The sequence below is a fragment of the Cyprinodon variegatus genome, unplaced genomic scaffold (genome assembly GCF_000732505.1).
Source record: "Cyprinodon variegatus isolate N-32 unplaced genomic scaffold, C_variegatus-1.0 Scaffold49, whole genome shotgun sequence".
Classification (NCBI taxonomy): Eukaryota; Metazoa; Chordata; class Actinopteri; order Cyprinodontiformes; family Cyprinodontidae; genus Cyprinodon; species Cyprinodon variegatus.
Genome location: NW_015150502.1, coordinates 1,882,454 through 1,907,915, shown reverse-complemented (window position 1 = coordinate 1,907,915; position 25,462 = coordinate 1,882,454). Strand labels below are relative to the sequence as shown.

Sequence of the window (25,462 nt, the reverse complement as noted above, 5' to 3'; positions counted from 1 at the left end):
ACAGAGTAATAAGGAGTAGAAAGGAGATATTTTTTTGCTGCTATAATTCACTTTTGGTGTGATTTGCACATCCACTGCATCTCACACTACTATAGTGCTCTGGTTTAACAGCAATTTAGAGCAACAAGTCATGTTTTTAAATCCCCCAACAGGGTTTTGATACACACTGCATCTGTTAGATCTTATTTTTCCATTATATTCTATACAATTCTCACTCACTTCACCAACCAAATCAATTATTGTTGTTAATAGAAATTATAGAGCATAAAAATTCAACAGACTCAACTGTTATTGCCTGCAGACTGCTAATAATGTGAAGCTGAATTATGAATCCAGGAAGGGTGTTTTCTGTCGCATTATTTAAGTCTGTAGTATCAGAAAGGTGTTCCTTATTTACAGAAGAGAGCAGCAAAGGTTATGCGCTGTGGTTTGTCGTACATTCCTCTATGGATATATAGACTGTTCTATGATTTTTCTTTTTCCAAAATATTGTAAGTCAATTAGGACAGGTGATTAGATAAGAGGAAAGCATTTAAGGATAAATAGATGACAAAAAGATGGAAGAAAAAAGAACACTACAATTCAAATGATTGAAAAAATAGCAAAAAAGGTAAAGATAGATAAAAGAATTAGGTTAATCGAACACATTTGTTTTTTCTGCCTAATGTTTTCATTTCTTTCGCTAACATGTTTGGAAATGAGAGCTACAAAGTTTTGCAGGCCTTTTACCTTTCTGTTATTTTTGATACTGAAAATACATATAAATGTTTCCCCATATAAACTGACATTGGAGCTGGTCTGTTCTCTTAATTAATACTAAAGTTAAACGTGTCACACATGTCATCATTCTGAATTTTGTCTGCATGCACAGCTTTGCTCATCTAGGTTACCTTATTATTTTACATTTGTTGTAGAAATGGATACAGGTGTCGTGAGCTACAAGCCCAAACACAACAACAAAAAACTATGGAAATTAGGTATCCTGGAAGTAAACACTGCATAATGCACCATATATATTTAATGCTTTGAACTTCCATATCAATGCATTTTTTGCGCCACATTCTTTCTCCCACAATGTTGATCACATTTGATCATTGCTGCACTTTAAAAAATGGAATGGAGCTGTACTCCTTTTTTAAACCCCATGCAACATTTTTGGTTTAATTTCCTCTTTTAAAATGCTTTGATGTCTGTATCTCCTTCTAGATCTTTGATTTAATGCTTTCTGTTGCTATTATCTTCACCCTCCTCTTATATCACTTTCCCAACTATTTATCAAGCTACTTAGCCAGATGTTGGAAACCATCCTGCGCTTTATTTAGAATCAAAGGCTCTCTTTAATAGCTTAGTGGAAGTAACAGAGTTGAATTATGAGAAGGGAAGTAGATACACATCCATCCAGGATACTTTTTCTTTTTGCAGAAGTGAAAAGAAAATCAATACTGTTGTTCCTTTTTTGTCTTTTTTCTTTTCTAACCGCAGTGGAATTCCTCATGGGACTTTCAGGTGGCTTTTTCCACAACGATTGGCTATGATTGCTGCTCTTGACCACACCGCCTCATGTAGTTTAAACCCTCAGGCATCTCCTAACCACTACTTGGTCCACTTACCAAGAGATGAGCTTTTTTGGGGGGAAAACTAATGTAAGGGAAACTGTTATAGAAAATGGCTTCCAGCAAAAAAACATAAAACCAAACAAAAACAAACTACAGCATGTGGTATGGGTAGACTATGCTCCAAATATTATTGGTTTTCTTCTGGTCTTATATTGTTCTAATCCTTTGCTCAAACAGATTCTAAAAAGGAGAGAGGTAAAAATGATGGGGCTTCAGCTTTTTGGACTCGAACCAAAGCGTTGTGTTCAAGCAAACACCAAAACTCAGTAGGTCTACCGTAATGCACCATGTCAGACTGCATGTGAGGAAATCATCTTTCATCATTCACCTTCTTAAACATACAATATGAATACTATATTATACATAAACACTCAGAATCAGAATTACTTTAATAATCCCTTGTGGGAAATTCATTTCTTGCAGCACAACCATTTACAGAAGAGAGGAAAATAATACAATAGAGCAAAATCAAACATAGTATAATGAATCCAAATGCATTATGGTGTCCCTGCCCTTGTGAATTTGTTCAGTGAATGTGCCAGTTACCCTACTCTCAATATACATGCATTTATTTCTGTGTGTCAGTATGATTTGTTGACCTAGACAGCAGGAGAACAATGCTCCTGTTTCTAGTTTGTGTGTCGCTGGGCTCATTAGCGCGGTGCTGAAAGACAAGGCGCTGTTCACCATTTCCTCTCCCTCAGCTCTGTCTCGCCCTCCCTGTCTGTCCTTTTCAAAGCATACAAAAGTAAGCATTTGCTGAAGTAATGCCATTCTACATGCATTTTGATTCAAGCATTAGTTTTCTGTTTGGTGATAATGATGGTGCCGTGTGTTAAAAACCACCTCAGATATGAAGGAAAGATTGAAAACTAGCAGCTGTACAATTTACAGGTTCCGACTTTTTTAAATTATCTCTGAAAGTGAGCTGGTGTTATTCTCACTAAATGTTGCTGCTAGATTTAAACACTTGCAAAAAGCTGATATCACATCTCCATCTTCTTTTATTTTCCTATCTGGTTTGGGTGTAATTAAACTTGCTTATTTTTTATTTACAGTATAAATATCTTTACCCAGTGCTCTAATTTATGAGAAGATCAAGGATTAGGTGCAAAGACAAAAATAAAAGGTGGATTATTTTTTTAGGGATACATAAAACTTTATATTCAGTAGTATATTGTATAAGAATATAAAAAAATTGACCAATCCAGTTTTATACCGTCTTAATCCTTGTAGGGTTCTGTCCAGGATGCAAGTAGAACAACTAATTCATCTACAGTAGCATTCATGTATTTTTAACAGTTTTGGAAAGAACATACACATAGACACAGAGAGAACATGCACACTCTGGCAGGGATTTTAATGTCCTACTGCAGTGATTCCCAACCGGGGGTACTCGTACCACTAGTGGGGATTTTTTTATGTTTTGTGAGGACCCAATTGAAAAATTAAACAAACTGTTATCACCCAAAAAGTAAGTTATTATTATATGTTTGAATTCACCTTCAGCTTTGACACACATCAAAACCAGGCAGAGGAACAGACTGGGTATAGAGAACAGCCTGGTTTCAGCTGTTTTTTACACTGAGCTATAGGAGCTCATCAAAGCAGCTGTCTTGATGAAACAAAGTTAAACTAATTAAGTTTTGTTTTGTATTTTGTTCCCAATTCATCCAGTTTCCATGTGATTATAAAGGAGTTATTCAGAGGATCCCCAGTTTCATAAATACAGATTTATAACATGATTTTATTTTGTATTTACTTTCATTCCTTACTAACTTTCAAGCAACATATTTATGTTGCTTTTTTTATTTGAGATGAAAAGCATAAAATTCCTAAGAATTAAATTCTCAAATCAAAATATTAAGTAATATAGTCTTTATTTTATAAACGGTTATTGTGCGTTCCACTTTTGGGTAATCATTAATACTGAGAGGGAGACTCGTGGTAAGAAGAAATGCCCGAAGGGGTACAAAAGTCAAAAAAGGTTGGGAAACACTGTCCTACTGCATGGTAACTATGCAAACAGATGTGTCACTGTGAAGCCCACATCAGGAATCCTAAATCTTACATATTGAAAATTGATTGGTGTTTCTTAAACAGCGGCTAAACTTGAACTTTCATCTTTGAAATAAACTGTCGGCCTGCATAAGTGGCCTATTTTGTTAAACTGAGCCCCCCTATACCCTTCTATAGTAAATGTGATGTTAGCTTTGCAGATGTCTTTTTATAATATATCATTACCTCTCTTTGTTTGTCAAAAGGATATATATTTCTGTTTTCCAAAAATAATCCAAATGTTGTGTTCACAAGGTCACAGTTTTTCTTTTCCCATTTTCCATCTAAAAAGGCTTAAACAGTTTATAAAACATAAAGTGAGGTCAGCTCTAGATCAAGCTACACCAACTAAACCACAATGAAATATCAGAATGTCGGAGGCCAAAGAGGCAATCATCCCATCATGATGCAAACATGAGTGTGGTGGGTTGCTTTAAGCTGACTGTTGTCTTTTTTCTCACAAACCTTTTTTATTACAAACCATTTTAAAGGGGACATTGCTGTGAATATTTCTTAACCTCCAACAGAACAGCATTACAAAAAACACACCGTTAGGTCATCACAGATACAGTAAAAAAGTCAGAAAAAGTTATCTTTCAATCAGTGAATGCACCATACTAAGCACTGTTGACAACTTAGTTACAGTATGTACTTTAACTTTAGTATCAGTGAGGTGCTTAAGAAGACTTTATGCAAAAAGTACGTAATTTAACAGTACTTTCTTCATGTAAAGAAATGTTTGCAGTTTATAGAGGCTGCTGGGGGAGGGAGATGCTTTATTGATCTCACATTGGTCCAAGTAAATTGGACAGATACCTCTGCCTTTTACCCATCCCCTTGGGGAGCACTGCGTTGCCATCATGGGGAAACCAGGGAGCAATCGGGGGTTAAGGCTTGCTCAGAGACCCAGAGTGACAGTCTGTGGGAGTGGGTTTCAAACTCACAACCTCATGATTCCAAGCCCTATGCCCTAACCACTAAGCTGCCACTCCCCAAGAACAAGAAGACCTAACAGAGTAGAGCAATAGTTCTCCTGATCATTTTCAGTCTTTTCACATTAAAAATGTTTACATCTTTAGGAATGTCTGGGAGTTAAAGTAGCTATATTATCCTAAATGTACAGTTGGAGCGGGCAGTTATCATATCGTTTATCATGATAAATTTCTAGCCATTATAAAAATTTTGATTTTTTCGTCTAAACAAAACATTAGAATTAGCAAAGAAATAAAAAGCTTTAAAAATGGGTGAATTGTGAAATGTATTTATAATATTTTTCTTCTTTCATTTTTTCCTTTGGGGTATTTGCAAAATCAACAAATATTATTACTTAGACAAAACTCTAATTTTGTTTTGTACAGCTCTTATGAAATTTTTAGTTCCATAAATAAATTTGATTACCTCGGGATATTTAGTAATATAAATTACACTTTTTTAGGAAACATGTATCCTGAAGAACCCTAGTTTAAATATACACATTTTTTCAAGAGTTGTGTTTGCAATTGAGGGGGTTTGATCGCTGTGGTAAGCATTCACACGTACAGTTGTCTAAGAACGACTCCAAACAATCAATAAAGAGTGTAACTATTAATTGTATTATCATCTTGATGGCACAACAAAGTATGGCGATAAAATTTAAAAGCCATACTGCCCAGCTGTAATGTACAGGGACTGGGATTTTTGCAGTGCTAGAAATACTTTATAATAATAAAAAAAAACACTGTAACCACTTTGCCTTTGTTTCAAATTGGTTGTAAGCCATAAGGTTTCCTCTGCTCTCAATAAAGATCATCAATGACTGACAGAGCTGGAAGAAAATCATGGTTTGAATTCTATTAAATGTTGGTCTTTAAGAGAAATCTACAGAAATCGCTATAACAGAGCAAAGTAAAGTAAAGGTTAGAAAGCAGCTGAATATATTCTAGTCACATCTCTCTTTAGCATAGGGAGGCAGTCATATAAACATAACAAAGATCTGCATTTCCTGTCTGGATGAAATGCTGTGTGCAGATGGATTTACTGGATAACTGTAGTTAACCAGCTTTGATTCAGGAGGACTCTCTCTTATCACCAGGCTGGGGAATGTGGAGGAGCTCCCCCCAAGCCATCATGATGCCAGCCCTTAACACCATCTCAGTCCGGGCTAAATCCCATTTGCTTCACGTTTCTGATTTTTTTCCTGCTTTATTTTAAACCTACAATAACTTAAGCTCCATGTTTCACCTAACACCTGAGTGATGACTTGTGTCTGTGCCCTCCAGAGCTCTCTTTGCGCTCCCTGAAAACAGCCTCACAGCTCAGCAGCCTTGACACTGATGACAACAGTTGTCACAGAGCAAGAGGAAAAATGCAGAAACAGAAAAAAAGCAAAGCTTCACGACTGTTGAGCGTGAACATTTTCCTTGAGCAAAAATCAGAGAATGTGTTGTATTGCTTATTTTTAAATGGTTTGCTACGCTATGATTTGATTATGACAGAGCCAAAGTCTGTCCCTGCCAGAAAAAGGTCATTGTCTGACACCAGGAGCTGCAATTAGGAAGGTCCTTTTTTCATCACATACTCCTCCTGATCAATGGGACTTTTCCTCTGGGCGTTCTGGAGAGTCATCACTGTGTGGGAGTGCAGAAGATGAGCACCTGGGCCCCCAAAGCAGAACTGGAGAGGAGCGGTGTACTTGTGCGGCAGCAGGAGGCTATTAATGAAGACGTGGAGTGCTCTATTATCAGACGCTCAGCAGCAGGGCCTGGAGAGGTGACATTGTTTGAGCCTTTGGGAATAGAGGGAGCTGGGAAAATGACTGGATTGCCATGGTTAATGAGGATTTGTTTTTAGTTGTCTCACCTGGTTGAATAAAGGTTAAATAAATGAAACAAAATAAAGACTGAAACCCAGTTTCCTGTAGCTTATTCTTAAAGAAAGAAAAAAAAAACATTTAGGAAATCCCATTTGCACTTTAGATTTACCTTCCTTGATTCAGACAAGTCTGTTCCTAAAGTGTATATGGTATTAACTTGCACCTTGGTTGCTGACGGAGATCACTGGAGACCATTCCTGTGCTGCGTGTCATTTCCTCTCTGGTGAGAGGCCCTCACTCGTTTATTTTTACAGTTTCCTTTTTCTGCTATTTTACTAGCTAGCTCGCCCCTGCAGGGAGGGGTAGATGGGTTAGGGGATCCAGAACTGTTCAAAAATTGTTCCTGCGTATGACCCTGTGGACCCCACCTCCCTACCAAACAACACACTTGCTCACAATGGGGTCTCTGTAATGCAGGCCCTAAACACCTCCCCTCCCACCCCAAACAGGAAACCAGGATTTGCAGAGCTCTTGTTTTTTTTTATACTAATTTCCTGCTACGCTGCCCCTTCCCCAGACTATTTTCTTTCTTTTTTCCTTGTTCCTCTCAGATTGGATACACCTGATCAGCTTTAGGTTTGAAAGCATTTGCTGCATTTGAGCCAGGAAACAGTAAGAATCAAAGGATGCAGTCATTTAAAAAAAAAATTGGAGTTTTGTCAATGGGCAGGTGCTCAAAATATTTCTCTACAGGCATGCAACATTTTTATGATCATCATCTGCTGATTGCATGCATGATAGACGTAGACATAAACTCTGCAGGGTAATTAGCTGTACATTATGTGCAGGGAGCAGCATATTTTTATATGAAATTTTACATTTCCTTAGTTGATTATATGTTTCTATAGGCTATAGCACAGAGAGACGGAGATATCTGCTGCCAAGAGAAACACTATAACTATTACTGACTGTAGCTAAGGCTTGAGAAGAAGCCAAACTCTGTGGCTTTCAGGAGACCTACCACCAATCAAAGTATCCAAAAAAAGACGCTCCAGTTATGTATTATGTGGAGTTTACACAGTGCCATGCAAAAGTTTAAACTTTTTTTTTCACATTTTCTAGCAGTAGAGTTTTAAAGTGTGGTTTATTTTGTAATTTTTTTGAAAATTCATCACAAAGTATTGTGAAGCATTCACACTTTAAAGTCTTTAGATATCTGGAAAGTATGTCGAGCATTTGCATGCATTCCAAAGCTGAAAAGCCTTTTGGTATATCTATTTTCCAGATTTAATATTAAGTAATTTTTCTTCTTAGAATAGTTCAGATTCAGTTAGATCAGATGGAGAATGTGGAGGAAAAGCTATTTTTAAATCTGGAAACAAACCGGCTTTACATTTGGACTTTGACTGGACAGTTTTAACTCACATTGGAGTGTAGTCCTGTGTGTATGGTTGGGATCGTCCTGCTGGAAGGTGAACCTCCAACCCCCGGTCTCCAGCCTTTGGTGCCTCTAACATGTTTTCTTTCAGAATTGCGTCTTACCTTGCTCCTTTCATCCTCTAATTAGCTCTAACCAGTTTCCCTATTTCACGCACTGACATCCCTTCAGCGTACTGTTGCCACCAGCTTAAACAGCAGTGGTGATGGTGTGTTTGCTGTGTTGCCTTCACGGTTTGTGGTAAACTCAGAAAATGACTTCTTCGGGGCTCTTTGTACACAAAACATATTTTTCTTGTTGATCTTCCTTAAAGACTAGATTTATGAGTAGAATTAACAGTTTTCTACTTAAGGTGCAGCTCTATATAGCTCATTCAGAGCTGCAATCCTCTCTATGTCATTGTTTTCACATCTAAACCTACTTTGAAGTCTAGAACTTTATTTCGGATATGTCTTCTGTTACCCTTGTTTTTTGTAATGCGATTTATTCACTAAATCTCAGTAGACTTCTGTCAACAGCTGTATTTATACTGAGATAAAAAGAAGTGGACTCTGTTATTAATTATTTGAAAGCAAACGTTTGTACATGCTTTTATTTAAGAATAACAAAGCAAAGGGGGGCAAATAGAAAACCTATGGCCCAACTTTTTTATGTCTGATTTGGAAAATTGTAATGTGACCAAACGTGTTAATGTAAACACGTGAAAACTACATGTTAAATAAAAATTCAGTTATTGATTTATTAAACTGGCTAGCTGAGCCTGACTTTCAACATCTTTATCCTGACATAATGCCGATTTTTTTTCCCCCCAAAGTAAACTGGAGAAAAATACAATTTAACTTTTTATAAATCTCAATAAGAAGATTGCTCCACACTATCAAGTGTTGGGAAGGTAGCTTTTTGTTCTGCATCAGATTTCCAGTAGATTTATATTTTTCCAATAAAAACAATGATGCAGCATTTTTAGTTCCCAATTTTTCAAATTGAAATTGGCTAAAAAAGCGATTGACTCATTCATTGAAAAGAAACTTTTTCACCAGTAGGTGGACTACAGCCCACAGAGAGCCTCAAATGAAGGGAATTAAGAAGCAGAGAGCCGAGACAATAGAGATGTAGAAATCAAGCCAAGGATCACAAATGGAAGTGAGGGAAGTAAACTCAGAGAAAGCTTATGTTCCTTTATAGGAGAATGCAATTATGTTTTCAAAAAGAGCATGTAAAAGAAAAAACAAGGGCAATACAAAGCTCATGATTTGAAAACGGGGTTATGAGAAGGCTTGCTTGCTGTTTGAATAAACCCCCAGAGCCATGACTGAGCTAGGCTTGCAATACAAACACACCCCTTTCCTACAGTTTATCTGAAAGACACATCTGGAGTCTATCAACTGCAGCAGCACCCCCTTTTCTGTTTCCACACTCAAGCACGCTTAACCCTTCATCACCCACTCCACCCCTTAGTGTCATACAGTCTTATTTCCTAACTTTTGTCTAACAAGCAGCGACTCAGCAGTGTTTAAATGAAAAGAGACATACACAAATGTGCATTTTGTTGTTTAGTGGAACATGATTCCTGGCTGTGGCCCAAAAGCTGCCATTTGTTTTCTTGAAGAGTGGTGGGCAGCTGTAATATGACCCTTCTATAACCCAACCATTTTAAGACTGAGCAGCTTCTCATCTATTCTAAAATTCTCTGCTAAGAGTACCGACTATGATGCTGCCCACTTCTGCTCTATAATAAATATACTTTTCTAAACTGCATTGAAATAATGTTAATCTCTGTTTTTTTAGGACGAACTGCAATACCAGTTTGTATTTCTAATCCTCCATCTTCCTCTTCATCTCGCTCTCTGTTTAACCACCAGCATATCAACTTTAGCCAGCTCGACTCCATTTCCCCTGTGTCAGATGGTAAAGTTGTTTAGGTTGGAGCCCATCCGAAAACCAGCTGCCCAGAATGGCAGAGGCAATTTCTAGGTTGTTCGAGAGAGAATCTGTCACAGAGACCAAATGCAGCCTCTCTTATTCCAGTAGACAACATAACAGAGAAGCTATGAGTATGAGGGAGTAAACAATTCAAGGTTTATAAACAATTATAGTTCCTCAAAACCCCCAAAAATATTTTCCACCCAACTATTTCAACAGTTTAAAGTCCTTCTTTTAAAACTTTACAGAAAGTGGGGCTAATCGGTGGTGCACCTTCTGGCATTGTTGCCTTGCAGCAAAAAAGGTTAAATTTCCAGCTTTAGGTCTTTGTGTTGGTTCTCTCCAGGTATTCCAGTTTCCTCCCACAGTCTAAAAACATGACTGTCTGGTTAATTTGTGACTTTAAATTTGTTAAAAGGTGATCACTGCATGTGTGCAGGTGGCTGTATGTCTCTGCGTTGCCCAGTGGTGCCCAGTGCTGGACTGGACAACCTGTCTAGAGTTTACCTTTCGCCTATAGACTGCCGGAGATAGCCACCAACCCTCCATGACCCTGACAGAAAAAAGGTTGGATTGATGGATAATTGAATAAGAAAAAGTGCCAGAGTCATCAGATTTATTCAGCTGTTTGGGCAGAGTTCTGCCCCTCCTCCATCTGTTGCTGAGCGATGTCAGTCTGTTAGCCAAAATAATTTGTTTACAATCCAACCACCAAACTTATCAGGCTAGCACATGTGTAAATTAACACAAGTGTGGAAATAAATCTCACTATTACATCTCCATCTTAATTGGAAAGCTACCTTTAAGTGAAGTGATATAACCAACAAAACAAATGCCGATGGGTTTATAACCAAATTGATGAAAAGAAAAACTCTTTCATAGAAATACAAATTAAATGAGGTAGTGAAGTAGGTTGCAAAAACCATTTTGAATAGAGGAACTGAGTCTGGCACACATTACTTTATGGTAATAACCTGGAGGTCAGAGAGCCAGAGATGTTTACAAAGAGATGAGTTCAAGTAAAAGATATCAGTTGATGTAGGTTAATACCTTTAGTCTACACTTACAGGTGTTATCAACCTGACTCGTAGTTGGCAACAAAAAAGAAAACTACACAGAAATAATAATAAAAAAAATATATGCAGTTAATAACAGAATAAGACCATTCTTTCTCAATTCTGAAAGGAAAGTGGGACCAAATAATCAAAAAACTATAACCAAAAACGTTAACCCATTTTGCAAGTCAATCTCCCTTAAGGAGATAGAGAGTAGAAGAACTCTTAAGTTCTGTACTGAAGCCAACGTTACACCAAACCACACCTAACCTACAGGTAGGTAACGATCCAAACCAGTTACCACCGAAAAGGAAAACAAATCTACCAACCTGAAAACTCTCAAACCATCACAATAGGCTTTTACAGCAAAGAGCTTCCAATTTTTTTTTTATTTATTATTATTGCTGTTATTAGGGACAATTTAAGAGGCTTTGTAAAAAATTATAGATCGACACACTGATAGACAGATTTTTTTTTTCCATTTTCCGTCACGCTTTATCCCAAGCGGGGTGGCGAGTGGTGCTGGTACCTATCTCTAGCTATCTCCAGCTGTCTACAGGTGAGAGCGACCTGTCCAGGGTGTGTCCTCCCAGTACCGTCGCCAGCCCAGTCTACAAATATATAATATTTTTTTCACATTTGCATTCACTCATCTCAGCATGCAAAATGCTCAGAATAAAAAACGCAACTCATAGTGTATGTCTGATTAATTCCGTTAACAATTATCTGTAGACACTTAAACAGCATTTAATACCATTTCATTAAACTAAATGTAAATAAAAATAAAAAATGATGTTATTATGACTGCAGCAATGTCACCTTTTCTGACACAGTAAAACCCTGGGAATAATAAGGTTGGACGTTAAGTCTGGTAAACCACTGTTGACTCAGACCAGATCTGGCCAATCGCAACGCTGGAAGCGGGACTTTACAATCTATAATGAAGCAAGATTTTTCTGCTAACCTGACAACCAAGCTGACAACCAAAAACAAGCAATGTTTCAATGAAAATTATGAATGCAATAAACAGCAAACCTTATATCCTCAGATTTTTTTTTTTGCCAAAATCAGCATAAATCATTCATTGGAGAAGTTTTTTCTTTGACTTGACATGTTTCATGGAGTAGAAAATAATTTTTAAAAAGCACGTCACTTTCAGTTTTTGCATCACATCTGTAGTTATCTGATTGGTTCTTACCTGATGACTTAATACTTAAACTTAATTTAATGGCTTCTTTTTGTCCCCTCCCTTGTCCCCTGCCTTATGGCTAACCCTAACTTGGCTGGCCAGACAAGTTAGGGTTAGCCATCAAGGGAGGGAGTCTTTATTTCTTCAAGACTTCAGAGGCAGTTTTACTTTTTCTGGCGTTTGACAGATCTTTTTTGGTAGAAATATAGAAAATCAATTAAACAGTTTTTAAACATCTCTACAAAAAGTAATAAGGCTTCAATTTGGTCAAAAATCTTGAAATTAGAGTATAAAATAAAACTTTGAATAGCCTCAAGTTTCAAAATAAACTTTTTTAAAATTTATCTAAATTAACCAACTTCTGGTAAGTGTTGTAGAAATGGTGGCTCCCAGCTCTGGCAGGAAGTTTCTTTTCCAAAGAATTCAAAGATTTGAGACCACTTGATTTTCTGCAACCCCCCATGTCTTCAAAGTTGAACAACTTTAGAGCAGGAGGAATATTGATTGATTTTCTGATTCATGTAATTTAGTTTAAAACAGTTAGTGCAAATAATACAGATTAACTGGGGTAATTACATTCAAGGCAATCATTCCAAGAGAATCTTGTTCAAGGTTATCCTCAGTTCAGACATTTCTAATTTTATTGTTACATTATTTAACACTTTATCATGGAGACTTTTTTTTTCAAGCACGCCATTTTATTCTAATGCCTTGTGTGGGTCACTGGTTATAGTTTTCCTTCAAACCCTCCCATAACTCCTACTGCTTTTCAAGCATAAATCAAAACTAACCCAAATTTCACACTGTGAAGGAAAGCTTAAGAAGAATCAGAACAATACTTTGCATACAGTCACATTATTACTTTTGAGGTCACTTCCGACTTTTTTTGGTAACATTATGCTGCCAACACCTCGGACATTCAGACACTCCCAACTCCACTGCTGCCTCTCAGAACTGTCCACTTCAAACACCCTGCTGATTCCTCATCCATCATCAGTGCTGGCCTTTGCTCAGCCCCCTTTCTGCTCCCTCACTCCATGTTGGGTGATCAGAGCTGATAATGAGGGCCCCTTGTGCCCTGCCTGTCTGTCCTATGTCCCATGGAGCAGTGGGGCCCTGTTGGAAAGGAGCCAAACTGCCTGGGCCCTCTTTGCTCATTATTCTCATTACCTTACCTCAAATCAGCCCAGGACAGGCTGCTGGGATCTGTCCACAACTCATAAAGTTATTGGCTCGTTAGTGCAGCTGCCAGTGAGAGCTCCTGTCACGAAGGTACGCATAGAGGTGGAGAAGCTCAAATAGGTAGATAAGAACATTATCAAAGGGCTGATGCTGCATATTAAAGGGATAATTAAAAAGATTTCAAATAATAATAACAAATGCTAATATACAAAACCTTTTTTAAAAAAATTGTTTTTTAATGGAAAGGAAAGGTTTAAAAAAAAGCAACACTAGACATTTGTTAAAACAGTTAGAGTAAAGGCTGGTTTATACTCAGAAACCAGTTCGTCTGCATGTGTGTCGCAGTTAATGCAGATATGTCCCCGCCTCTTCCACAGACCGCACCGGTGCACCTTTCCAAAATTGTAGGTGTGTCGTGGTCTTGGTTCTGTTTTCTTTGAGTTTCTAGTTTCATGTTGATTCACGTTTTCCTTTGTTTTCTTGTTTTATTGGTTTAATTCCTATTTTTTTTGTGTGTTTTTTGGATGTATTTGAGTTCTTAGGTTTTTCTTTGTTGCCCTCTTGTGTTGGTCACCTTATTCCTAGCTCCTTTCTAGAAGCATCTGTTCACACCTGCTCCCCATCAGCTCGTTAGTCCTGTCTTTGTTCAGTCAGCCATAAATACTCTCCCTGTGCAGTTCCTCAGTGCTGGTTCCTCTTTCCCATCTTTTCCTGGCTCTCCCTGCTTGTTATCTCTGATGTATCCTTTGTTCTGGTTTGTTTTACATTTTTGTGCAGAACTTTTGGATTCCTGCCTCAGTTGATTGTGTATATTCAATTACATTTTTAAGAACTCACCTCTGCCTTGTTGCCTCTGCATTTGGGTCGTCAAAACCTCAACCAAACACTGACAAGGTGACCGCAAACAGGAGGCCTCTGATTGGTCAAATCTACATCTGCTCAACACTATGCGTATTTCTTGTTTTGTTTGTATGACTGTCATTGTGGAAAACGACTCGTGAAGTTGGACCAGTTACAAGAGCGAGGTGAAGAAGAACGCTGGGATACTTTTTCCAACTGGATCCCCGCTCTTTTTCGTCCTTATGTCCCGCCGTTGTCACACAAACTTCTCCCTTGCATTTTTCCACTTCCTCAGCTGTATCTAGACCCACAGCTAGTTCGATTGTCCCTCTTGCATTGTGGCGTGAAATAAGATGGCGCAGACCACGCTTCAAAATTGGACATAAAACAAAAATATTTGCATCAAACCTGCAACAAGCTCAGTGCGACACACTGCTGCAAGAGTAATACCAGCCCTTGATACTACCAAAAATGCACAAACCTGTATATCTACATAATTTGATGAAAATAAAAAGCTGATTAGGCTACCAAAGATAGTGTTTGGGTTTTCCCAGAGAAACTGTTGGTCTCTGCGTCAAACTAATGTAAAGCATTAGCTGCTAAACACCTTTTAATAGAACCTAACTATAAGAAACAAGAAATATCCTGCTAAAATGTTTATCGAGCACAGGGACTGTTGCAGAACCAGATATGATAGATGGGTGTGTCCAGTGTTCTGGAGCTGGAACCACACTGGGTATTCCAAGAGTCAAATGCAGCCCTTGGATGGAGAGCCAGTTTAAAACAGTTACAAAAACACAGAAGTCCAGTAAAAGGGCAAAAACAAACAAGTCTAAATTGCTCCTCCGTACTTGGGTGGTTTGGCAGGTTTTGAAGGCATCAGTGGCTTTGAGGCGTTTTGTCCCAATGAAAGAGCTAACTGTGAGGATTTTTGTGCTGTCTGGCCCCAGCCTGAAGGAGGGTGGCCTGCCCACGAGCAGGATTCTCTTAACAGCAGCAGATCAGGCCACTTTCAGCACTAAATAGATGTCTGGTAAGAGCGTGTGTCTACCAGGAGAATTACCAGACGCTTTTAAAGTGATCAGCTTTTATGCTCAGCTTTCCATAATAGGAAAGAAAAAAGACATCAATGCTGGAGGAGTTGCAACAGAAATAGGCCAAGAGGGCGGGTGTCTGAGTTTGTGTGTAGTTAGGGGAACAGACTTTGTTTATCCTTGTCACTTTAGGGCAGAGATGCAGTGTAATTCCCTGATGTGTGTTTACTCAGCCCCAGTGGGCTGGTCTTTGATTACAGCACTGACCACATAATATGAGTAAGTGTTCACAACTACTGCAAACGACAAGCATATGTAGACGCCAAACTGGAAACAATGAGAGGACCTGAGGAGTCACACTGAGGCGAGGAGACAAAACTCAACCGTAATCTTGCAGTATGAAGAAAACTAACATTGAAATCTTTGCCGTAAACTCACATCTCAGTTGATCCCATCAAATCCTTCCAAGAATACAACTGTAAATTTCAATAGTCCATTTTTTTTATAGCAGACAGTGATTTTCCTATGAGCTCAGATGTAATTATAAGCTGTGTTGAGTACTCAATTAAAGGTTGGAGACGTCAGAGTGAGTGAAAAGACCTCCACTGCTCTGTCTCAGAGACTGAGGCCAAGGTTGTGGCAGAGGAGTAAAATGTGGTCCGCATGATTTATGTTATCTCCTGTCTTTATGGCAAAACGTTTACCTCTCCCACTGTGAACCATTAACAACTGGGTTTGCCCATGTTAGAAAGGCTCCATTTTTCAGAGAACCCAAACAGACATATCTGACCTTTCACCCTGCAGGTCACTTTGAAATGTGATCATTGCACTGAGATTAACTTCTTACTCCCACAGATGTGGTCTGAACTTTCTCCTTAATGCCTGAATTTAGTTATACTTATATGTCTATAAAAAATATTTATGAATTCAAGCTTATAAAATAAAAATGTCAAAAAAGTGGTCAAAATTAAACAGAAATTTAGATATGAATCCAAGTTAGCTAAATTAGGCTAGGTGGCACTGAAGTGTCTCCATTACAACCTTACATATGAGTAGAATATCCATCTATAGGCATTTTATACAGTAGATCAGCGTTGTAATGGTTTACAGCTAATTTGCATGGATTAATATATATTTAATATTTTATTTATGCATTGGAATTGTTACGTGTTTTACATGGTTTGGTTAAATTTTTCATCTAACTTTAGTCTGAATGTAGAAAAAGATATATACATTTTTTTTTTATTTTAATTGCCTAACCCTAAGTACTCTTCTGATTGGGTGAACAGCCCTTATGACAACTCCTCCCCAGAAATCGTTGGCTGCTGATGGGTTTTGCAGACTCAACAATGAGAAAAACAGAACCAAATAGCAAACAAACTGATTTGTTGGCAATAAATGTTTTTATCTGCATCTTCACATAATAATGTTAAACATTTTCTGTAATGCTTTAGTTATTTAACACCTGTTTTTGAACTTAGGGTGAGGAATCGCCCAGACTTTCAATGACGGGAGCCTTTGTTAGAGTGACCATATGGCCAGAACAGCAGCTGTTGTGTCAAGTGGAATAAAACTACTGTGGGAGCCAGTGCCTTGAAGTCATCAGGTCATTCCCGTGAGTTAGCTAACCCTTCTATTTCCACACAACAGTAGGCCTGTTTTGATTTCTATCATTGTGGTCGTGTTCCAAGAAGCTAAAACATTATTGTTTTTGTTTGTTTGTTTTTACTTTAAATTAGTTATTTTTTCTATTCTTTTTTTTTTATTCATACAAAAACAGAACACTTAATATTGAATGCTGTTTACTTCATGTCTAGAGGTACCGGTAATCTTGGAATAAAACTCCCTCTCACTTTTTCTCTATTTATTTGAAACATTAAATAAACATTTCTTCAATATTATAATTAAAAACTTGATTATGACAATAAAAAACATGACTGGTTAATAGATTATACATTATTTAAGAATATTAAGAACATTTATTATCCACAATGAGGCACTATAACTTGCAATAACTAATTTGTATTTACTATTTAATGACCTGTGCAATAATCCTGTTAAATATGTATAATGTATAATAAGTACCCTATATAAATGTATATACGTGAATTTCTCCACTGGGATATCAATAAAGTCTATATTATATTATCTTATCAGCTTCGTTACATTGGTCGTCACTACTTTTAGCCCTACATTCGGTATAAAGCTCTGTTATTAGGCAGGCTTGGGTTACTCAACCTGTTGACTCTTTAACCCCATAAGAATCTCAGTCCACTTTAACAAAAACAAGTCATTTGGGCTCATTCTTAAATAAATTATTTGAGCTACAGGTATTTTTGTTTCCATATTACTACCATTGATCAACCCAATGGGATTATGATAAATAGTTTTCATCCACAAAGATCAGTTAGTCTGTGAAGCAACACTGGTGGTAAGAATTGACAACCTTGGTGTTCTCATGAGAGGCACAGGGAAAAAGGAAAATAAAATTAAGCTTAATTTGTTCTTGAATGACATGTCTGGTATGAACTCCAGCAGGTAGGCACTAACAAGCCAACAACTGCAGCAAATTGCTGTATTTTTCTTTCTTTCAGCACTTTTTGAGAAGCTCGTTAGCATCATGGGTGGCAGCTCCAACTGGCATGTGGTCTTAATATTCCTTCAACATACCCACAAACCTCACCAAACAAATTAAGGGTCTCTGGTAGGATGTAGGATTCATACTGGAGCTGCGCAAGTTTATTGTACCCATTAATACTCAAAGGGAAATAGACAAGACGCGGATCATACATCAAAGTGTATAAAACCAGGAGAGAAGTTTGTATAAACTCATTATTGAGCATTTGAACCAAGATTTTAGAAAGTGCATTTGGATATAAATGTATTTATATCTTCACAGGATTAATGATATGTACAGCCCCTAATACATATGTGCATTCTCAAACCTTACTATAGAGACATTTTCATGTAGAATTCTGAAAAGACCTTAAAGCTAAATATTTCACCTTATGTTAATTGGTGATATTTTGAGTATGGTACAAATTTTTAAGTTTGGTTTATAAAAAAATCAGGTTGAGGCAGAATGTTTTCCGAATGTAATGTTTTGGAACACATGACTGTTAGCCATGACCTGATAATGCCTTTAGCTTTCTTGTTTTTGGCCATAAAAGTTAAAATCCCCACTCCTGGACCAACCGGTTAAACATCCATGTTGACTGAACACCTCCCTGTAACCACCTGGAATGACTGTTGTCTATCTGAATGCGGCGTATAGCTGAATGACAATACAGTATGACTGTAATGCCAACAGTCATTTGATCAGCTAGAAAGTAAAAATGAGAGGAATTACCATGACAACTGTTAACATGTCTGAATTTGAGTGTTCAAAAAAGTACCTTAAAGTCAATGGTTGAAATACAAAATGGGAATCAATTTACTTTCCCATTAAGTCCGTCCCAGTGTTCACGGGGATGGACGTCTGTGTCTTTGGCAGGCGTAGAGCTAACAGAACTGGCAGTGTTGTGAGGCAAGGGCTCAGACATGTACGGCTGTAAGCCTTCTACACCAAACCGAGCTTCTGCCGCCCTGGCGTCCTCTTCCACAACAACTATATTCCCGCTTTCATCCTCTGAATAAAAAATGTATAACGGAGGAAACTCCGACCTCCGACACTAAACTCTCCTCCTCTTGCATGTTTCCGCTGTCCATTGCGTTCCTTGACAGTGTCGTTTCTACGTCACTAATTTAGTGCTATTTGGTCACAATGTAATTTCCCATTGGGAACCTACTAGCAATAAGTTGCTAACTGGTTAGCAAGATGCTTCTGAGACACCAGCCACAATCAAACTTGCTTATGAACCTTCTGCCACAACAATCCTGCCTTCTTGACAATCGACCAATCACATTCACTTTATTCACTCGTGTCAAGTTGTGCACCTCGGGAGATTTCAGATCTGCAACCGTTGGAACAGCCGCTTCCCTACGACTTTAAATTCTTGGTTAATCTTTGCTACCAAAAAGGCTCAGCCCCTGGTTCTTGGTATGTCAGACTAAGCAGGAACGAACTATTTCCATATTTAGGAGAAAAGATACTTTGTTCTCATCCTGTTCAAACATCTGTTGTGTTTAACATTTTGAGATTACTTTAATTGTGAATTACATACTTAGCTGGCTAATAAATGTATAATATAATAGTAGTAAATTATGTACTACTACCAGTACTGGGCCACATGAAGCAGAACGGTTGCAAGCCTTTAAAGTGAGGTATATAAGGCTTTTGATAGAACAGAAATGCCCGAGAGAGGTGGTGACAGCAGCTGCGCTTGGAAAAGTATGGGGGAGGCCCAAAATTCCTGGCACCTTAAAAAAAAGCCCCTAGTCTAAAATCAACACCTTCTAGCAACTCAGGCAAAAGGTTTTCCTGAGAGACATTTCAGAGTCGGACAAAAATGAAGGACATTTGGAAGTAGAACAGTGCAATATGTAAAACAGCTGTCATCACTGCAAAATGAATGTGTGCATTATCAAACGCACAAAGGATGGCTTCATTGCAAAAACTGGTATATGATATCGCTGTATCCTTGGAATGATGTATATATATATATATATATATATATATATATATATATATATATATATATATGTATATACATATATATGTATATATACCCTGGACAGGTCGCCAGTCCATCGCAGGGCAACACAGAGACAAACAGGACAAACAACCATTCACGCACATACTCTCACCTTAAAAGAGTTTCAGAGAAAACAATTAATCTAACAGTCATGTTTTTGGACTGTGGGATATATATATATATATATATATATATATATATATATATATATATATATATATATATATTGCTGCTTGGATAAAGTTGCATGGTCTTTTTATGGTCATTTTCTTTGTGCAGCCCTAATTGGAAAAGACAAGGTGACGTTTTCAAATGTAAGAATGTCAAGCACGGTGGTAGTACCATTATGCTCAGGGTCTGTCTTTCTAGTGGGATATAACTATGGCACTTGTGAGTTCTATTTATGGTGTTTTTACAGAAAATAATGTTTTTCTTCTCAAATGTAGAAAAAAAAAAAACAAGGGAAAAAATGGCATACTGTAGAGTCTATAAACATCACTTAACACTAACCACATTTGTTGACCATTATTTCAATAACTGATTAATCAAGATAATTTTGATTAATTGTTTCAGCACTAAAATCTAATCTTTGTCTCAGATAAGTCCTTGTATGGCCAAGGAAACTATCAGCAATGGATCATTTAGGATCATCTTATCCTTCAAATTATTCATTACTTAAATCTTATTTAGATCCCATCTACTGTTTATTTTTAAACTACTCTAGAGAAAAAGAAAGTTTGCACTATTGGTTTTAACTGTCACCAGAAGCCCTGAACATTGTATCCCAATTGTCTTAAAGTAATCCAGTCCATCCCTTGTCTCACAACCCATTATCAGAGATTACGATGCTGCGAAGGAGGGCCAGACTGTCTGAAAGCTGCAAGCAGCACTGCCAACACAGTCCTCTTGCACAGATCTCTCTTATCTTGTCTTTTGGAGTTAAGTTTATCAAAAAATGAAGGGTTGAAGTGTAATTATGTGAGGTTTTCAACATAGCCAGTCTGAGTGTATCATCCTCCCTGCTGGACTAAAGCCCATTTTGCGGTAAATTCACACAGGGCTGCTCAAATATTATCTGACACTAATCATCTCTGCAAGGTCTTGTCCAGAGACAGGCAAAAAACGCATGTTCCCATGGAGGCATGACAAGTAATAAATAAGACAGCCCATCCAGAAGTAGTACCAATTAAAACTTGAGTGGTTATTTTGAAAAAAATACTCGTAAAATGTATTTTAAGGGAAGAATAAAAGACATAATACTCACAGCTTTTCCAAGGAGTGAAGTCCAATGAAGGATCCATTTCTCAGAAGTCCAATTTTGTTATGGCTCAGTATTCTGTGAATTTGAAGAAAAACATATTACAGATATTCCAATTTCTCCCATTAGAAATGCAATATTACCAATCCATAACATGGGTTTTACAACTAATAGGACTCTAATTACATGTGAAATTAAGAAAGAAACAAACAAGCAAGCAAGCGAGATAAATGTCAACTTGCTATGGTCACATGAGAGATTATCCTGACCAGACACATTACCTAAAGATGGTTCCTGAGACAGCATAGGACAGCAGGGAGACTCTGATCTCCACAATCATTCTGCATCACTTTTTTTTTTTATGAAAACATCTAAAGAATGTCTTTAAATATCCAACAAATATCACATATGCTTTGTCAATTAGCTTTTTTTCAACCAGCAAATCAGTTGGCTTATATGCCTCTTTTCGGGTAAAAGGTCAGAGCACTGTGAGACATTGGAAGAGTACTTTATGCGACAATGAACACAGGCCCACAAAAGAAAAGACTCAGATTTTTGTATTGACTTGCAAAATTCTGCAATCTCAACAATTATGGAAAAATAGATTTCTTAGTTTATAGTATATAAGCTATTGTATATAATAGTATATAGTATAGTATATAAACTATAGTATACAAAATCATAAAACCATTAGTTTTCAGTCATTTGGAAAACTCTGATTGCTTATTTCTAGATTTGCTCTTACACTTACCCTAAAAACATATCTTTAGCTCCTATATATGTAACAAAAGTAATTTCCCTCTGGGATTATTAAAGTATTTCTGATTCTGATTCTGATATATGGTTGTAGATATATAAAGATAAGACTTTTAAGACTATGCACATGACAAACCATAGCTAATTAGCATCAGTTTTTTGTTTACCTGTGAATAGTGTGGAGAGGACTTAAACCATGTCGAAGATAAAGCATTTAAAACAATGAGTAAAGCTGTGCTACCAGGGGCACAATTAGGCTACCCTGTCTTCTCCTATGAGGAAACTTTGGTAATAAAATCGACGAGGAAGTTATGAATGAAAGGATAATACTCAGGGAGGAAGTTCACCACAGAATAGTTAAAAAAAACATAAAAAACTGGAGCAGATGACAGTGGTTTCTTTAATGCCCCAGGTTAAAAGAGAAATAGAAGCTTAAAGCAACAGATCCTGATGTAAGCTGACAGAACAGTAAGATTTACTATCTGATGTCCACAGTGACCAGGCTCATTAATGTCATCATGGAGGCCAGTAGAAAAGGGGGGTTACCCTTTTTTGCTAAGGACTTCATCAGGAGGACAGTCTTGTTAAAAGGAAAAGACTCCTTGGACAAAATAAACTGAGTTTTGATCCTGAGCAGATCACTGCTATCCTTTTAGCAGTTGGGCTTTTTGCAGTTATCAGGGAAGAACCTATACTGTTGACAATTGCATTTTAAGACAACGGTTGGTTAAAAAAAAGCAACTTCATTTCAGATTTCATTTCTGTACTCAGGAAATTGTTCTGTTTCTTTTTTTTTTTTTTTTACTTTCCAACTCAGGATATTTTTTTACTTTGTTTATTTTGGCAAATCTAAATGGAAAAAGACAAAACCATGTTGCTTTTTCCTTTTCAACTTTCTTGACAACATGTATGGTTGAACATATGTGACATTTATTGAGGTGGAAACTGTAATGAAAGCATTCAATACCACAATCTAAATATGTGTCAATAAAATAACATTTACAGCTCTATTTCCAACCCAAAATGTTACTGCTGAATTATTAATATCAAAACTTAACCAACATCTGTGACCTCCCCAATTTAATTTTAGGGGAGCAGACCTCTTCATGGTTACCTCAAATAAGTCTGGATCCACAGACCTGCCTTGGCCTCGTCCTGGCAACAGCCAGCGATCATTAACACACCCTTCAGTTTCACATCGTCTCTGCTCCTACCACATGGAGCTTAATGGGCTGTTTGTGACATTAAGTGCGTTCTTAATCGAGAGCAGGAAGCTGTGTGTGTGTGCCTTTAAAAGTGGGAGCTGACTGCGAACAGTCTGTGAGATTTACAGATTCAGCAGCAGCCGTCAGCCCTTATTACTCCCCACCCACACCCCCCGTTTCCTGCCACATCAATAAAAAATGCTGCCTTTTGCTCTGCGCCTTCCAGCTCAAGTTAATGACCACATTTAATCGTCCAATCCTGGTAATGTGGGGATAAACCGGACTGATTCACCTCTTTACTTTAGTCTTTTACAACTAGTCACAACATGAAAACAACTTTAAATAAAAAGCCATTACAAGAGTGAAGTCAACCTTTGATCCAATTATCTTGGAAACTTTGATCAGTGGTGTCAGAAAGTACTATATATATATCATATATATATATATATACTCAATTGAAAAACACACACACACACACACACATATATATATATATAGATAGATAGATATAGATATATATATAGATATAGAAATAGATATACACATATGTTTTTTCAGTTGAGTTTCTAGACCAGGTGCAAAAAATAAAAAGTCATGTTTTATAATTTCCAGTGATACAGTGGGTAGGAGAAGAACAGCCCTTTCACAGTATAGCCTGAATTTGAACCCATGACTCCTGAGCCTTAAGGTCTTTCACTCAACTTTGGGCACAGATTCCCTTTTATAAATGGATGCAGACAAGCTGAAAGCTATAGAGGACCCAGAAGTGCCTAAATAATTCAATACAGATACAGAAAGTCACATCTGGGAAAGATATAAGGCACATTTAACTCAAAGCAGGCAGTTTGATATGGATGGTTCCTTTTTGGCAGAGCATAATATGCTGAATAATGATTATTTGAGTCAGTAGGACACTTGTTTGCTTTTGGTGCATTTGGATACTCGTACATGAATCTGTATATGGGGATAAGATATTCAATTTTAAATATTCAGACAAGCATGGGCAGATGTGCATACGGGTGTGTGTTGTATAGTTTGAGTTATAATTTCTCCCTGTTTCCAGGAACTGCAGATCTGGATCCTGCTGCAGGGTCCCCAATGCTAAAGTTTGGAGTGCAGTTGCAGCAAAGCACATTGTTCTTTCATAAACAATGCGGGGAGCATGACTCTGAGAAAGAGGACCAGGGACAACTCTGTAAACAGACAGAAATAGTCAAGCATTCCCATTAGGCTAAACAGGAAACCCAGCCAATTAGCTGTTTATTCGGAAACTGGTTTCGGAGGCCAGGGGTTATGGAGAGAGCACTTCCTGGACAGCCATCAGACAGATGGAGCAGTGTCCGGAAGCAGGTGACAGCCGAGGAAGAACAGAGAGCATCTTTTCATTGCTGAAGCGATTCAAGCAGCAGTAGAGAGGCTGCTTCTCCATCCTGGAGGGACTTGGACACTCCTGAGGCTTTGCTGTACACGAGACGCTTGTTTCTGCATAAAACTAAGATAGTAGATTGGCCCAAAATGCATTCACGACTTATCAGATGTAAAGCACAAGACACAGCAGTGCACACTGCTAATTTACTTCAGACGGTAATGTAGTTGCTATCTTCAAACCATTTTTACCATTCCTTATTCACTTAACCCCTTCAGACCACAAAGGGTCTAAAGAAACCAGATGAGCTAATTGAATTCATCCAATCATGTAAAAGAAGAGGCCGCATGTTAGGCTCCAGGATCCTCATCAGCCATTTTATTTAATTTATCTACACAAAGACGAAAAGTTAAGGGGCCTAGGAACAAGGAGAGTTAAAAAGAGGAACAGATGCCTCTTTTTTTCCCTCCTAAGCTGCACTGCGGTTAATCTTTCAGCAAAAATGAGGGATGACAGGGGCAGAGCACACAACTATAGAGACCTAAACAAACTCTAGATCCTTTTATATAGACATAAGTAATCAATAAACAGCAGATCAGACTAAAAATGTGTCACGTAAACATATAAATCAGAATTTTTTTTATCAGGATTGGAATGAAATTATAATCTGATTGAGTGGGGGGGATTATGCTGAAAGACAATCCTTTTTGGCATGTAAACGCATGTTAGGATTAAGTTGTTTTTAATGAGTGTGAATGAGTATGAAATGTTTTTGGTGATGTTTTCTTCAACATCTTAGACAGGCTCAATAAAAGAAAAAATTAAACTTCTATGTTGTGTTTAAAGAATTTTAACTTTACTTGGTATGTACAGCACTCTGTGGCAGCTGTGGATGTTTAAAAAAAAGTTGAGTTGAGTTGAAGGAACAAATATAAAATGTATGGTTAAAAAACTATTCCAACAGATTCTCATTTATTAAAACCATTATACACACAAAGGGACATTTTAAATTTTATTTTTTAAGTGACAATTTAAAAGATAATCATTAAAAAAGTAAATCTTCATATTTTTCTCTGTACTGATGACACCAGCTGCTGCTGTTTCAGTCAAATACTAT

At 37.4% G+C, this 25,462-nt stretch overlaps 1 protein-coding gene across 1 annotated transcript in view; it reads right to left on the bottom strand.

Annotated features, from left to right (window-relative positions):
- adgra2 (adhesion G protein-coupled receptor A2) overlaps window positions 1–25,462 on the bottom strand; it is a 59,005-nt gene that overhangs the window by 14,165 nt on the left and 19,378 nt on the right. The window contains exon 2 of the mRNA XM_015370906.1: window positions 21,025–21,096. Coding sequence (XP_015226392.1) covers window positions 21,025–21,096 — 72 coding nt within the window. The remainder of the gene's footprint in view (window positions 1–21,024; window positions 21,097–25,462) is intronic.